Raw genomic sequence first — 12,739 nt, forward strand, 5'->3', positions numbered from 1 at the left:
TGAAGTGAGCTGAGATCGCGCCACTACACTCCAGCCTGGGCGACAGAGCAAGACTCCGTCTCAAAAACAAAACAAAAAACCAAAAACGCAACAGGTGGGGCGCTCTGTCTCGTGCCCATAATCCCCACACTTGGGGAGGTATGTGGATCACTTGAGCTCATGAGTTCGAGACTAACTTAGGCAATATGACAAAACCTCGTCTCTACAAAAAATACAAAAAAAAAAAAAAAATAATTCGCTGTTATGAAGGGTGGTCTCTAGTCCCAGCTACTCAGGAGCCTGAGCTGGGAAAATTGCTTGAGCTTGGGAGATGGAGGTTGCAGTGAGCTAAGATTGTGCCATTGCACTCCAGCCTCGGTGACAGAGTGAGACCCTGTCTCAAAAAGAAAAAAGTGAACATGCTTATGCACACGTAGCAATTACTTGATGTACAGTAAGGGAATGGGGAAGGAGGAAATGAAGGAATAGAGAAACCTATACTGTAGTAGTCGGGTTATGGTGGAACCACATTGCAGTTTTCTAATTGGGAATACAATCTTGGTCTGTAAGAACAGAGTTCTGGAGTAAAGAAGCAGCAGGTTCCCTTTTCAGTAGACACCTTCTGTCTGCTGCTGCAACACATCAATTGTATCTTCATCCTCCCTTTCCAACTGTGCAAGTGTGTCTGTTTCATTGGTTGCCTATCAAATTGGAATCTGATCTGCCTCATTGACAAACCCTGTCCTTCACAATAGGCTTCCAGTAGTTTACTAAGATGTATGCCTCTTTCCTTTCTGTTTTTTGTTTTTTGTTGTTGTTGTTTGTTTGTTTTGAGACAGAGTCTCGGTCTGTCACCTAGGATGGAGTGCAGTGGCACGATCTCGGCTCATTGCAACCTCCACCTCCCAAGTTTAGGCAATTCTCGTGCCTCAGCCTTCCAAGTAGCTGGGATTACAGGGGCGTGCCACCATGCCCGACTAATTTTTGTATTTTTAGTAGAGACAGGGTTTCACCATGTTGGCCAGGCTGGTCTCAAACTCCTGGCCTCAGGTGATCTCTCCACTTTGGCCTCCCAAAGTGCTGGGATTACAGGGGTGAGCAACCGCACCTGGCCTAGTTTACTGAGTGGTGTATGCCCCTTAAACTGCACCACAGGCTAAGAGCAGTGGCTCATACCTGTAATCCCAGCACTTTGGGAGGCCAAGGTGGGTGAATCACTTGAGGTCGGGAGTTCAACACCAGCCTGGACAACATGGTGAAACCCCGTCTCTACTAAAAATACAAAAATTAGCCAGGGGTGGTGGTGCGTGCCTGTAGTCCCAGCTACTTGGGAGGCTGAGGTAGGAGAATCACTTGAACCCGGGAGACAGAAGTTGCAGTGAGCTGAGATTGCACCACTGTACTCCAGCCTGGGTGACAGAGCGAGACTCCATCTCAAAAAATATACATATATGCAAAAATTAAACTTGCATCACAGAACCATCCTGCCCTGCTACCTTCTAATTAATATGATCATTGTTCTGTCTTGACTCTTTTTTTTTGAGATGGAGTGAGTCTCACCCTGTTGCTCAGGCTGGAGTGCAATGGCACGATTTCGGCTCACTGCAACCTCTGTCTCTTGGATTCAAGCGATTCTCCTGCCTCAGCTTCCTGAGTAGCTGGAATTACAGGTACCTGCTATCACGCCCGGCTAATTTTTGTATTTTTAGTAGAGACAGAGTTTCACCATGCTGGCCAGGCTGGTCTTGAACTCCCGACGCCAGGCAGCGATCTGTCCGCCTCGGCCTCCCAAAGTGCTGGGATTACAGGTGTGAGCCACTGTCCTGGCCCTGTTTTGACTCTTTCCTTGGGCTTTTTGTTGGCCATGGCCAGCATCTCCTCAGCTGCTGCTTCACAAAAGAGGTATCAAGTCTGCACCAAACCAGGAGCGGCAGAAGTAGATACGGTTTGTTTTGTTTGTTTGTTTGTTTGAGACGGAGTCTTGCCCTGTCTCCAGGCTGGAGTGCAGTGGCATGATCTCAGCTCACTGCAACCTCCGCCTCCCTGGTTCAAGCAATTCTCCTGCTTCAGCCTCCTGAGTAGCTGGTACTACAGACACGTGCCAACACGCCCAGCTAATTTTCGTATTTTTAGTAGAGATGGGGTTTCACTGTTGGCCAGGATGGTCTTGATCTCTTGACCTTATGATCCACCCGCCTCGGCCTCCCAAAGTGCTGGGATTACAGTGAGCCGCGGTGCCCAGCCTTTTTTTTTTTTTTTTTTTCTTCTAAAGTCATTAACAGTGTAAACACAACTTTTATTAAGATGGAAACCTCTTCACCCAGGAATTAAAAATTATATATCCCTTGATGTATGTCAACATGTAGCAAGTATATTGTTTCAATAGAGCAAAGATAGTTTTGTAAGGAACTGTGTGATTGAGGGTAGGATGCACATCATTCACCAGCAATGAGGGTTGGAGCTGCGTTTCTCAGGAAAGGCTAGGATTGAGTGTGACATCATCCTGGCTGCTACTTACTAGTCACAGGTCTGGGCTGCAGTGTCTCAGCCCCTGCTATCCAAGTGACACGTTCCAATTTCTGGGCTCGTAGATGGGGATGTCCAAGCTAGGCCTGCTCAGGAGCAGATGAGTCTTTACCTGTGCCTAAGGAAAGCCCTGGCTCTGGAAAGACAAGGAACAATGGGTCTGCTGTCTGTGACCAGCAACAGCATAAAGGACCACGTTGTCTCATGTGGCAGGGACACCCCTTGCACCCAGTGTGGTGGCCTTTGTGTGATACCCATTTTATTCATTTTAACTAAAGGAATGTATTTCTTTACTTTTTTTTCTTTTTTTAATTCAGAGACAGGATCTCGCTATATTGCCCAGGCTGGTCTTGAACTCCTTGGCTCAAGTGATCCTCTCTGCCTAGGCCTGTTGGGATTATAGGCATGAGCCACCATGCCTGGCCAAGGAATGTATTTCTAATTACTCTCTTTCTCTATTTTACTTCACAGGGTGTTCCTTGGACTTGTTTTTAACTGTAGGTCTTCTATTAAATTTACCTGTCCTACATTTAGTTGCCTTCAGTAAATAATAATAGCAGCTCTAAATCCCAGTCTTCTCTATCTTGACAATCAGTTGACATTTCATATTCATTGTGCCTAAAATGGAAAATTGTCCTTTCTTTCCCCGAGATCTGCTCCTGTTGATTTAATGTGTCTCCATTGGTGCAATCCCTGTCATTCTTGTCTTCCTGACTTAAGATCACAGGTCCTCTTCTCCTCGCCCCTCTTTCTTTCCCTGCGGCTTCTACCCTTTTATGAGGTAGAAAGACATTTACCATTTACTGAGCCCTTCCTATATGCAGGCATGCTTAGATATATTGTTAACTCTAACCCCATTTTACAGGTGAGGAAACCGAGGGTTTTAGAGGTAAATAACTGGGCCAAAGTCATATAGTAAGTGGCATAGAACTTAAATGCAGATTGAATACATCAAAGTAGGTAATGCATTTCTTTGAGACATCGAGAATTTCAGAATTCTGTACATATAACTTCTTGCTTCTTCTTAACAACCATCAATTTCTACTAATTTGATTTAATACATCCCAAGAAGGAAAGCAGGTTGTGCAAAGCTGTGTAAACTGTAAACTTGGGGTGAATCTTCAACTTGAGGTTTGTGTTAAATAAGTAAAGCTGTCAGTTTCCCATTTAATTAGACTGGAAAATGCTCTGCAAATGTCAGCTTTTCATTGTTATAAAGAGTGTATTCAGGCAGGAAGAGGGATCTACAGAGGTGGGCCTTTTAGAGTGGTTGTTTTTAAGGGAGCAATTTCCTTTTGAGGAAATTGGGCACCATTTTAAGCTATCTTTGTTGAGAAGAATATACATATTACATTTCAAGCATAATTCAGGCAAGTAAGTAGTAGAACAATGACATAATTTGTACTGTCTTGGAGGAATAGTCTAGGGCCACCTTACAACCCAACTTCCTCCCCTGCCCCTGCCCCAGAAAGCCAGTATCGCTGTCTATTTTCTCACCTATCCAATAGAGACAGAAAAGAGTAGTCACTTCCCATGGGAGTGTAGGCTTTTTTTTCCCCCCATTGAAGTTAATGCACTGTATCATCTGTGTCCCTGAGAGTTAAACTTCCTTAGACATCTTAATAGAAAATCCAGGTATGAGCTGGGCATCAAGACACATTGTAAACTTGTAGGTTTTAATAAAATTATATAAGTAATGGGTTGCAAGAAAGAACAGAAAATAAAGCCAATAACTCATCCTTTTGGTCTCCATGTGAAAATGACTTCCTTCTAGAAGCCTGTGGTCTACTACTCTGAGTGGCATTCTTTTTTTTTTTCTGAGATGGAGTCTCTCACTCTGTCACCCAGGTTGGAGTACAGTGGTGCAATCTCGGCTCACTGAAACCTCCGCCTCCCTGGTTCAAGTGATCCTCCTGCCTCAGCCTCCCAAGTAGCTGGGACCACAGGTGTGCACCACCATGCCCAACTAATTTTTGTACTTTTAGTAGAGATGGTGTTTTGCCATGTTGGCCAGGCTGGTCTTGAACTCCTGGCCTCAAGTGATCCAACCCCTTTGGCCTCCCAAAGTGCTGGGATTACAGGCATGAGCCACTGTGCCTGGCTCTGGGTGGCATTCATTTTATGTTCTTCCATGGCATCCTCAGCATCCCCAATCAACGTATATCTTCTGCTCTATGGTTACTACTTTTTTTATTGATAGTCCGCCAGTAGATTATCAACTCAGAGAGAGTCTGTGTTACTTATTGCTCTGTTCGTGTATGGCATATATCTGGTAGATAGAAGGAACTCAAAACATATTTACTAGAATAAAATAAAATAAGCACATACGGAAAATTAAAGCCAGCTGTAATCCCATCCCAGTGACTGCAACAAATTTTTAAAAGCAACTCAGTGGAGCTCAAGTTCCCCAGAGACAACTCAGAAGCACCTACTAGAAAAAAATTCCATTCCACCGGGCGTGGTGGCTCACTCCTGTGATCCCAGCACTTTGGGAGGCCAAAGTGAGCAGATCATTTGAGGTCAGGAGTTCAAGACCAGCCTGGCCAACATGGCAAAACCCTGTCTCTATTAAAAATACAAAAATTAGCCAGGTGTGGTGGCACGTGCCTGTGGTCCCAGCTACCCAGGAGGCTGAGGTGGGAGAATCACCTGAGCCTGAAAGGTTGACGCTGCAGTGAGTCATGACTGCACCACTGCACTCCAGCCTGGACAACAGAGTGAGACCCTGTCTCAAAAAAAAAAAAAGAAAGAAAAAGAAAAAGAAAGAAAAAAAAAACAAAAAAGAAAACAAAAAAAGAAAGAAAAATAAAATTCGTTCATTCCTATAGATGATGCAAAGAGACCGTGGGAGAGTCACTGCTCCAGCAACCCTGCCAAAGCCACAGCTGGAGTAGTGTGCACTGGGCTGGGGGTCTTTTAAGGGAGTGTCTTGACTCTTACAAGAAAGTTGTAAAGGTGATAACAGCAACACAGTCATAAAAGGATTGCTTTCCAAAGAAAGATTAAAGTCCTGCTAAGATGAGAGGCTACCTAATAGTCTGCCTAAATTTGAAATCAAAAGGAAACCAGCATTCTTAGTTCTCACTATTCTTGTGATCAAGTCCCTTTCATGTGAGCTTCATTCAGTAGGAATCTGAATCCACAATTAAATTGCTAGATGTGTCTCCTCTTAGGAGCTTTCTCTTTTCCCTTTCCTAGTAAATCATTGTTAAAACAATAAATGACCAAATCTAAGACCTTGGTGAAACCCTGAGACCTTGGATAAATGGGGGGAAATTCTCAACAGCTAATATGCAACTTAAAGATAGTGACTTGTTCACCTACTTCCTGGTCACTTCAGATTTAAATGAAATCCCTGTAAGACCATGCATTATAAACCTTGTTTGTCTTTCATCCTTTATAAGAAGATCACAAAATTCCAATAGTAAAAGCAATATAAATTCCTCTGTGGCAGGTACCGTAGACTCAAGCACAGAAATTCCCACTGCAGGCAATTTCTGCAGTGGAAATGATTTTTTTTTTTTTTTTTTTTTACTCAGATACTGTCTCACACTGTCATCCAGGGGAGAGTGGCATGACCACGGCTCACTGCAGCCTCAAACTCCTTGGCTCAAATTATCCTCCCACCTCAGCCTTTCTGAGTAACTGGGATTACAGACATGCGCCACCATGCAGACACAGACTCATTAATATCCTTGACAGAAGGTAGTTAGTTGAGTGTCACAAAGACGAGGCTATCGGCTTCTAATAGCAGACCACTTTGTGCCAATTTCTAGGTTAGTGAAACTACCTGCAGACTAGGTTTCACTTTGGAAGTGGAGGATGGACCTGCTATTTATGGAAGCATCGCTCAGCAACACAGATTGCTGCTGCTTTCATTCCTAAACCTAGAAATTGGCACAAAGTGGTCTGCTATTAGAAGCCGATAGCCTCATCTTTGTGACACTCAACTAACTACCTTCTGTCAAGGATATTAATGAGTCTATGTCTGCATGGTGGCGCATGTCTGTAATCCCAGTTACTCAGAGAGGCTGAGGTGGGAGGATCACTTGAGCCAAGGAGTTTGAGGCTGCAGTGAGCCGTGGTCATGCCACTCTCCCCTGGATGACAGTGTGCAGGTAGACAGGCAGTGTTTCAGCCTTGTCAGTATCCAAGAAAACAAATTGTATTTGTACTTACTATTGCGTATGCATTGTAAGGCTCCCCACTTCACTCTATTCTCTCATTCTTTAACATTATTAGTATTACTTTTTTTTGGTAGAGATGGGGTCTTGCTGTGTTGCCCAAGCCAGGCTCACACTCCTGGGCTCAAGGGATCCTCTTGTCTCAGCTTCTCAAGTAGCTGGGACTATAGCCATGAACCACCGCGACTGCCTATTATCTCTGTTTTATAAAATCTGAGACAGGGTCTTGCTCTGTTGCTTAGGCTGGAATCTGGAGTACAGTGGTGCAATCACAGCTCACGGCAGCCTTGACCTCCCCAGCTCAAGTGTTCCTCCCATCTCAGCCTCCCAAATAGCTGGGACTACAGGCACATGTCACCACATCAGCTAATTTTTAAATTTTTTGCAGAGATGGGGTTTCACTGTGTTGCTCAGGCTGGTCTCGAACTCCTGGGCTCAAGTGATCCTCCTGCATAGGAGGATCCCAAAGGGCTGACATGACAGACATGAGCCACTGTGCCAGGCCTTATCTCATCCTTGATAGGAAGTGCATCAGTCTGATTCCACAAAACTACAAGGCTCTAAAATCCAGGTTAAAGTCAGTAACCCAGTCCCTTCTACAGCATGGCATAGGGCAAGGTCTATTAACAAGCAAAAGACCCAGTGCTTGTCCTCAGGAGCTCATGATCCAAGTCAAGATCACATAAACACATTTGAGTCCCCTTTGAAATAAGTATTGTTTTCCCGAACAAATTTTCAACTTGCTGTAGTTTTTTCCTGATCACTTTCATCCTGTCTTTCCAAGATGGGATATGTTTATTTAGAAATGATTTCACCTGCGACAGCTGCTTCTCTCTTTGGCTCAGGCCTGTAGCACTGGCAGGATGGGTGAGTGTCGTGGACTTCGTACTGCTAGGAGGCTCTGTAGTCACCGATGAGATCAGAAGTGGCATGATACAGTACAAGAAAGCCCATGTGGGCACAGCCCTGAAGGCCAACCCTTTTGGAGGTACTTCTCATGCAAAAGGAATTGTGCTGGAAAAAGTAGGAGTTGAAGCCAAAAAGCCAAATTCTGCCATTAGGAAGTGTGTCAGGGTCCAGTGGATGAAGGATGGCAAGAAAACCACAGCCTTTGTACTCAATGATGATTGCTTGAACTTTATTGAGGAAAATAATAAAGTTGTGGTTGCTGGATTTGGTCAAAAAGGTCATGCTGTTGGTGATATTTCTGGAGTCCGCTTTCAGGTTGTCAAAGTAGCCTATGTCTTTCTTTTGGCCCTATACAAAGGCAAGAAGGAAAGACCAAGATCATACATTTTAATGGTGAAAATACTGTCGTAATAAATTTTCATATGCTAAAAAAAGAAAAAAGAAATGATGCCACCTAGGACAATGGTGCCGTCAGTCAGCCTGTCCTCAAAGGAACTCTCTGGACATGGACCCAGCTCTCCATGTAGATGGGGTATCCCAAAGGGTGCACGTCCCTGCCTACAGCGTTCCCCTCCCTGGGCTGGAGTCCGAGCTCATCCACTACCTTGCAACATTCCCTTAACCCTGCAACTCCAGCTCCAACAAATTGGCAGCTGGCCAGATGCGAAGATGTTTCCTTTCCTGCCCTTCTGCTTGAGGGAGACGGGGAGGTGCTCCAATAGTTTACATGGGACTCAAACACTGTCTGTTACCTAGGGAAACAGTGCACGTGAGATGACACTGCAATTTTACATGTCTCCTCATGCATTCAGTAGAGCTTTATTTTAGGTTAGAGGTCTGTGAGGCAACGTGTCTGTTCTTCAGTTTTCTTATACTGTACTCTGGTCCCCTTTGGATTTGACAGTCTCATTTCAATCTGCCATCTAGGCCAGATAGCTAGGTCTCAAGTAAGAAGGATTCTAAGGCAAAACAAAAAAGTTCTAATGTTTACAGGAGCAAAGGGATGCTTATGTTTAAAGTCTATATTCGAGGCTGTTCACGAGTGTGAGGTCTGGGTCAAATGACTCCCCCGACCCAAATCCTTACTCCACAATAGACTCTACGTGGAGACAGAGAACTGAGAGTTGGTCCCAAATATAGCTACTCAGGTTGTGATTAAACAGATACCAATTCCAGTTAACTCGTGAACTCTTAGGAGTTCTCAGATAATACATATCTCATTTTTGTCTGCTTACATGAGTGCCCACATAAGAACTGAAAATCTTTTTTTTGGGGGGGACAGGGTCTCACTCTGTCACCCAGTCTGGAATGTAGTGGTGCGATCTTGGCTCATTGCAACTTCTGCCTCCCATGTTTAAGTGATTCTCCAGCCTCAGGCTCCTGAGTAGCTGAGATTACAGGCGTGTGCCACTACACCCAGCTAATTATTATTATTATTATTATTATTATTATTATTATTATTAATTTTTATTTTTTGAGATGGACTCTAGCTTTGTTGCCCAGGCTGGAGTGCAGTGGCACAATCTCGGCTCACTGCAACCTCTGCCTCCCAAGTTCAAGCAATTCTCCTGAGTAGCTGGGATTACAGCCTCTTGAGTAGCTGGGATTATAGGTGCCCACTACCACACCCAGCTATCTTTTGTATTTTTAGTAGAGATGGGTTTTCACCATGTTGACCAGGCTGGTCTAGAACTCCTGACCTCAAGTGATCCGTTCGCCTCAGCCTCCCAAAGTGCTGGGATTACAGGCGTGAGCCATCGCCCAGTCCCAGAACTAAAAATCTTAACCCCACACTTCTGAATAAGGTTCTCTGTACATCTAGGACATGGCAGGACCTCCAGCAGAAAAGGCAATTTTGGCCTTTTCCTAATCTATAGCCTTAATTATCAACTTGCAATTCATCCTGAAGGTAACCCAGAAATCATTTCATTGTTTGTTCTGACTTTATATTTCAGGACATTGAACTTGCTTTTGCTTCACTTTTTTCTGGCAGACCTGAAGATCATCCCACAAGGTAGAACAACTCATTTGACCTATTTGACTTGGCCCCAAGTGTGCTTTGTACATAGATGAACTATTCTGAAGAATTCCAATAGAACTCCCTGGGAGGAAAACACCCGTTTTAATTGGCATACACCAGAGTCACCGGAATCAGTTACTAAATTACAATTTCCTTACAGTTTGGAAGGGTTTGGGGATTGTTATTGTTTTCCTGGTAAATTACTGGATCACACTGGTGTCTTGGAATAAGGCAACACATTTTAAATTTCAGTTTCCATAAACTGTAGCTCAACTTCCCCAGTTCCTAGGGGATTTTCACTGGCCCAGACTCAGGAAGAATTTTCTTCTATGGGATCCAAGACTTCAGAGACCAAACATTTCCTGAAGACTTTCCTCTGCTTTCTGACCTCCACCTACCTCCTCCCAAAGACATAACAAAAAAACAATTTCTGATCAGCGCAGGCAGCCAAGAGTGCCCAGTGGGCCTAAGGTATTGGGTAAAGGGACAGGAATCCACAATTCTTTCTTGGTATTAAGGTACCATTGAGTCGCCTGATGGCTCGAGTATGTTAACCCCTTGCTTCATGGCTGGAATTTTAATTACCCCTCCTGGAGCTTTTCTGAAGAATTGATTTTGTACGTGGCGTTTATTCATATTTCAGAAACCAACTCTATCATCAAATAGGAGTGACAGTCAATTACAAAAGAAAGTTCACCCAAAGCACCAATTTATCAGACTGTGGCATGTTCAGAAGTTTTGAAACTAGATAATGCTGCTGTCTCTGCTGGTAGTTTGTTAAAACCTGAACTGGGTGCCTTGGTTAGTGGTTTGGGAACAGAATTTTGGAGCTTTATAGGAGATGTCCTGGTCTGTTGTAGAGCCACTCACCCCAGCCTCCAGGAACTGGGGAGCTAGTCGAGTGGGGTGCCTGCCACTTTGACTGTCACTGGCCAATCCTGTCTTCTGCATCCCTCCAAGGCTCCATGGGGACATCTAAGGTGAGCTTCCTCCATTCTGCAAAGTTGAAAATATCTCTGCTCATAATTTCAAAAGTCTTGTCTGAACTAGACTTTCCCTGCTCCCTTGGGGTAGGAATTTTGTCTCCTCTCCATCCTGGCATCTTTACCTCCTCCCCACCCCAGGGCCTGGTCCCCAGCCAGTGGACGCTCTGTTAATATGAACTGGCACTGGTGGGGTGCTCTGGGCACTGGCAAGACAGCTCTTGGAGCTTGTCATCAATTAGCCCAATTCTCACCACTTTTTTCTCCATCCCCGTCATCAGCGGGTGCATCCCGCAGATCATGACCCCAAGTTCTAGATACAAGATTCTTGTCATGTCTCCTTTCCCCCAGAAGACCCCTCTGCGAACTCCCACCCTGACAGGCCCCTAAAGCTGCCTGTAGTCTGAGCCTGCGGCTCCCTACCCCTGGAGTCCGATGCCCTCCTGGGCTCAGGCACCGACAGAGAGGAGCCAGGTGGCAGCAGGCAGGGCGCGCCGCCAGAGTGCCCAGCTCCCGGGGCTGCCTGCAGGGTGGGGCCGCCCTCGCCGCCGCTCCCTCTCCGCGCCTTCCCCATCCCCAAAGAGGACACCCCTCCTTCCGCCCGGCCCGCTCCCCACCCTCGCCGCGGCACCGCCTCCCCAGCCGCCCGCCCGCCCGCCCTTGCCCAGCGCCTCCCAGGCAGCCAGCGAGCGAGGGGAGCGCTCTGGGATGGGACTTGGAGCAGGCGGCGGCGGCGGCGGAGATAGAGGCAGAGGCTGGGGCTCCGTCCTCGCCTCCCACGAGCGATTCCCGAGGAGAGCAGCGGCCCTCGGCTAGGCGAAGAGGCCGACGAGAAAGACCCGGGTGACTGCGCTCCTGCCTCGCTTCCCAGGCGCCGGCGGCTGCAGGTGAGCGCAGTGCGCTTTCCCCCGGCTCTGCGCGGCCGGGCGGCCCCGAGGTGCAGGCGGACCGACCCACCGACAGACATACCGAGCTCGGGCTGCCCGACGCGCAGGCGCCCTCCCCAGGCCCGTACTGCGGCCCCAAGCGCCCCGGGGCCCCGGCGCCTTCGACCCCTCTGAGGACAGCGGGAGAGGGAGGGAGGCGCTGCCGGACCCCTCCGCGGGAGAAGTCCCGCCACCCCGGCCGGGATAGCTGGGCGCGCTCCCTGCGCAGGACAAGACGCGCCGCAGCCGCCCCGGAATGCCCCGTGGGGGCGCTGTGGCCCGCAGCGGGGACGCCCAGACCACGGCCACCGCGACCCAGGGAAAGGGAGACCTGTTGAGTGGGTATGCGGGGTGATTCCTATTCCACGGACAGCCGATGGCTCCCTCTTCTCTCTTTGGAACCTAGTATTTTCATGCCCGTGTCACCTGGATTTTGTTCTTGGGTTCTCTATGGCAGCTAAACCTCCAGCTTCCCTATATTATGGAAGAGGGAGAGAAAGGGGAAGGCATTTTGTGGTAGTTGCTAGAAACCCCAGAACAGTTTGGAGCCGTTTGGGGAGAGGACAGAGAAATGGGGACTGTCTCTGGTAGGGTGTCCAGGACTGGGGACACAGGAAGGTGCTCTCCTCAGGGACACTCGCGCCCACCCGAACAAACCCAATTGACCAAGTTTCAATTAGTCATAAATCAGGAAGCCACAATGCATCTGCACCAAGCACACTTACAATCGGCCTTTAAGGAATGGTCGAGAGAAGAGACTGGGGTCATTCTGCTTAGGTTTCAACCCCAGCTGTGAAGCTGGGTACCCAACTTGAAGGTACCCAACTACTGTAAGCCTCAGTTTCCTCATCTGTCTGATGAGGATGGTAATACCCACAGAGTTGTGAGGATTAAGTGAGATATGGCTACCGGGCGCGATGGCTGACGCCTGTCATCCCAGCACTTTGGGAAGCTGGGGCGGGCGGATCACCTGAGGTCGGGAGTTGGAGACCAGCCTGACCAACATGGAGAAACCCCGTCTCTACTAAAAATGCAAAATGAGCCAGACGTGGTGGCACATGCCTGCAGTCCCAGCTACTCGGGAGGTTGAGGTGGGAGAATCGCTTGAACCCAGGAGGCGGAGGTTGCGGTGAGCCGAGATCGTGCCATTGCACTCCAGCCTGGGCTACAAGAACTAAACTCCATCTCAAAAAAAAAAAAAAAAAAAAAAAA

The 12,739-nt window shown here is 47.1% G+C and overlaps 2 protein-coding genes across 4 annotated transcripts in view; one reads left to right on the top strand and one right to left on the bottom strand.

Moving 5' to 3' along the window:
• Positions 1–7,504: 7,504 nt before the first annotated feature.
• Positions 7,505–11,698, bottom strand: LOC116418865. The gene is made up of 3 exons (XM_031935881.1): positions 11,559–11,698; positions 10,489–10,614; positions 7,505–7,946 (listed from the first exon to the last, which is right to left on the bottom strand). Exons 2-3 carry the CDS (start codon positions 10,591–10,593, stop codon positions 7,581–7,583), a joined length of 471 nt encoding a protein of 156 aa, XP_031791741.1. The 5' UTR covers positions 10,594–10,614; positions 11,559–11,698; the 3' UTR covers positions 7,505–7,580.
• Positions 11,268–12,739, top strand: part of LOC111520882 (matrilin-2) — a 178,700-nt gene continuing 177,228 nt past the window's right edge. For all 3 annotated transcript variants that reach the window (XM_026454937.2, XM_026454938.2, XM_023183973.2), the window contains exon 1: positions 11,268–11,488. The gene's annotated coding sequence lies outside the window, so the exon portion shown is untranslated. The remainder of the gene's footprint in view (positions 11,489–12,739) is intronic.

This window comes from Piliocolobus tephrosceles, chromosome 7 (assembly GCF_002776525.5).
Source record: "Piliocolobus tephrosceles isolate RC106 chromosome 7, ASM277652v3, whole genome shotgun sequence".
Classification (NCBI taxonomy): domain Eukaryota; kingdom Metazoa; phylum Chordata; class Mammalia; order Primates; family Cercopithecidae; genus Piliocolobus; species Piliocolobus tephrosceles.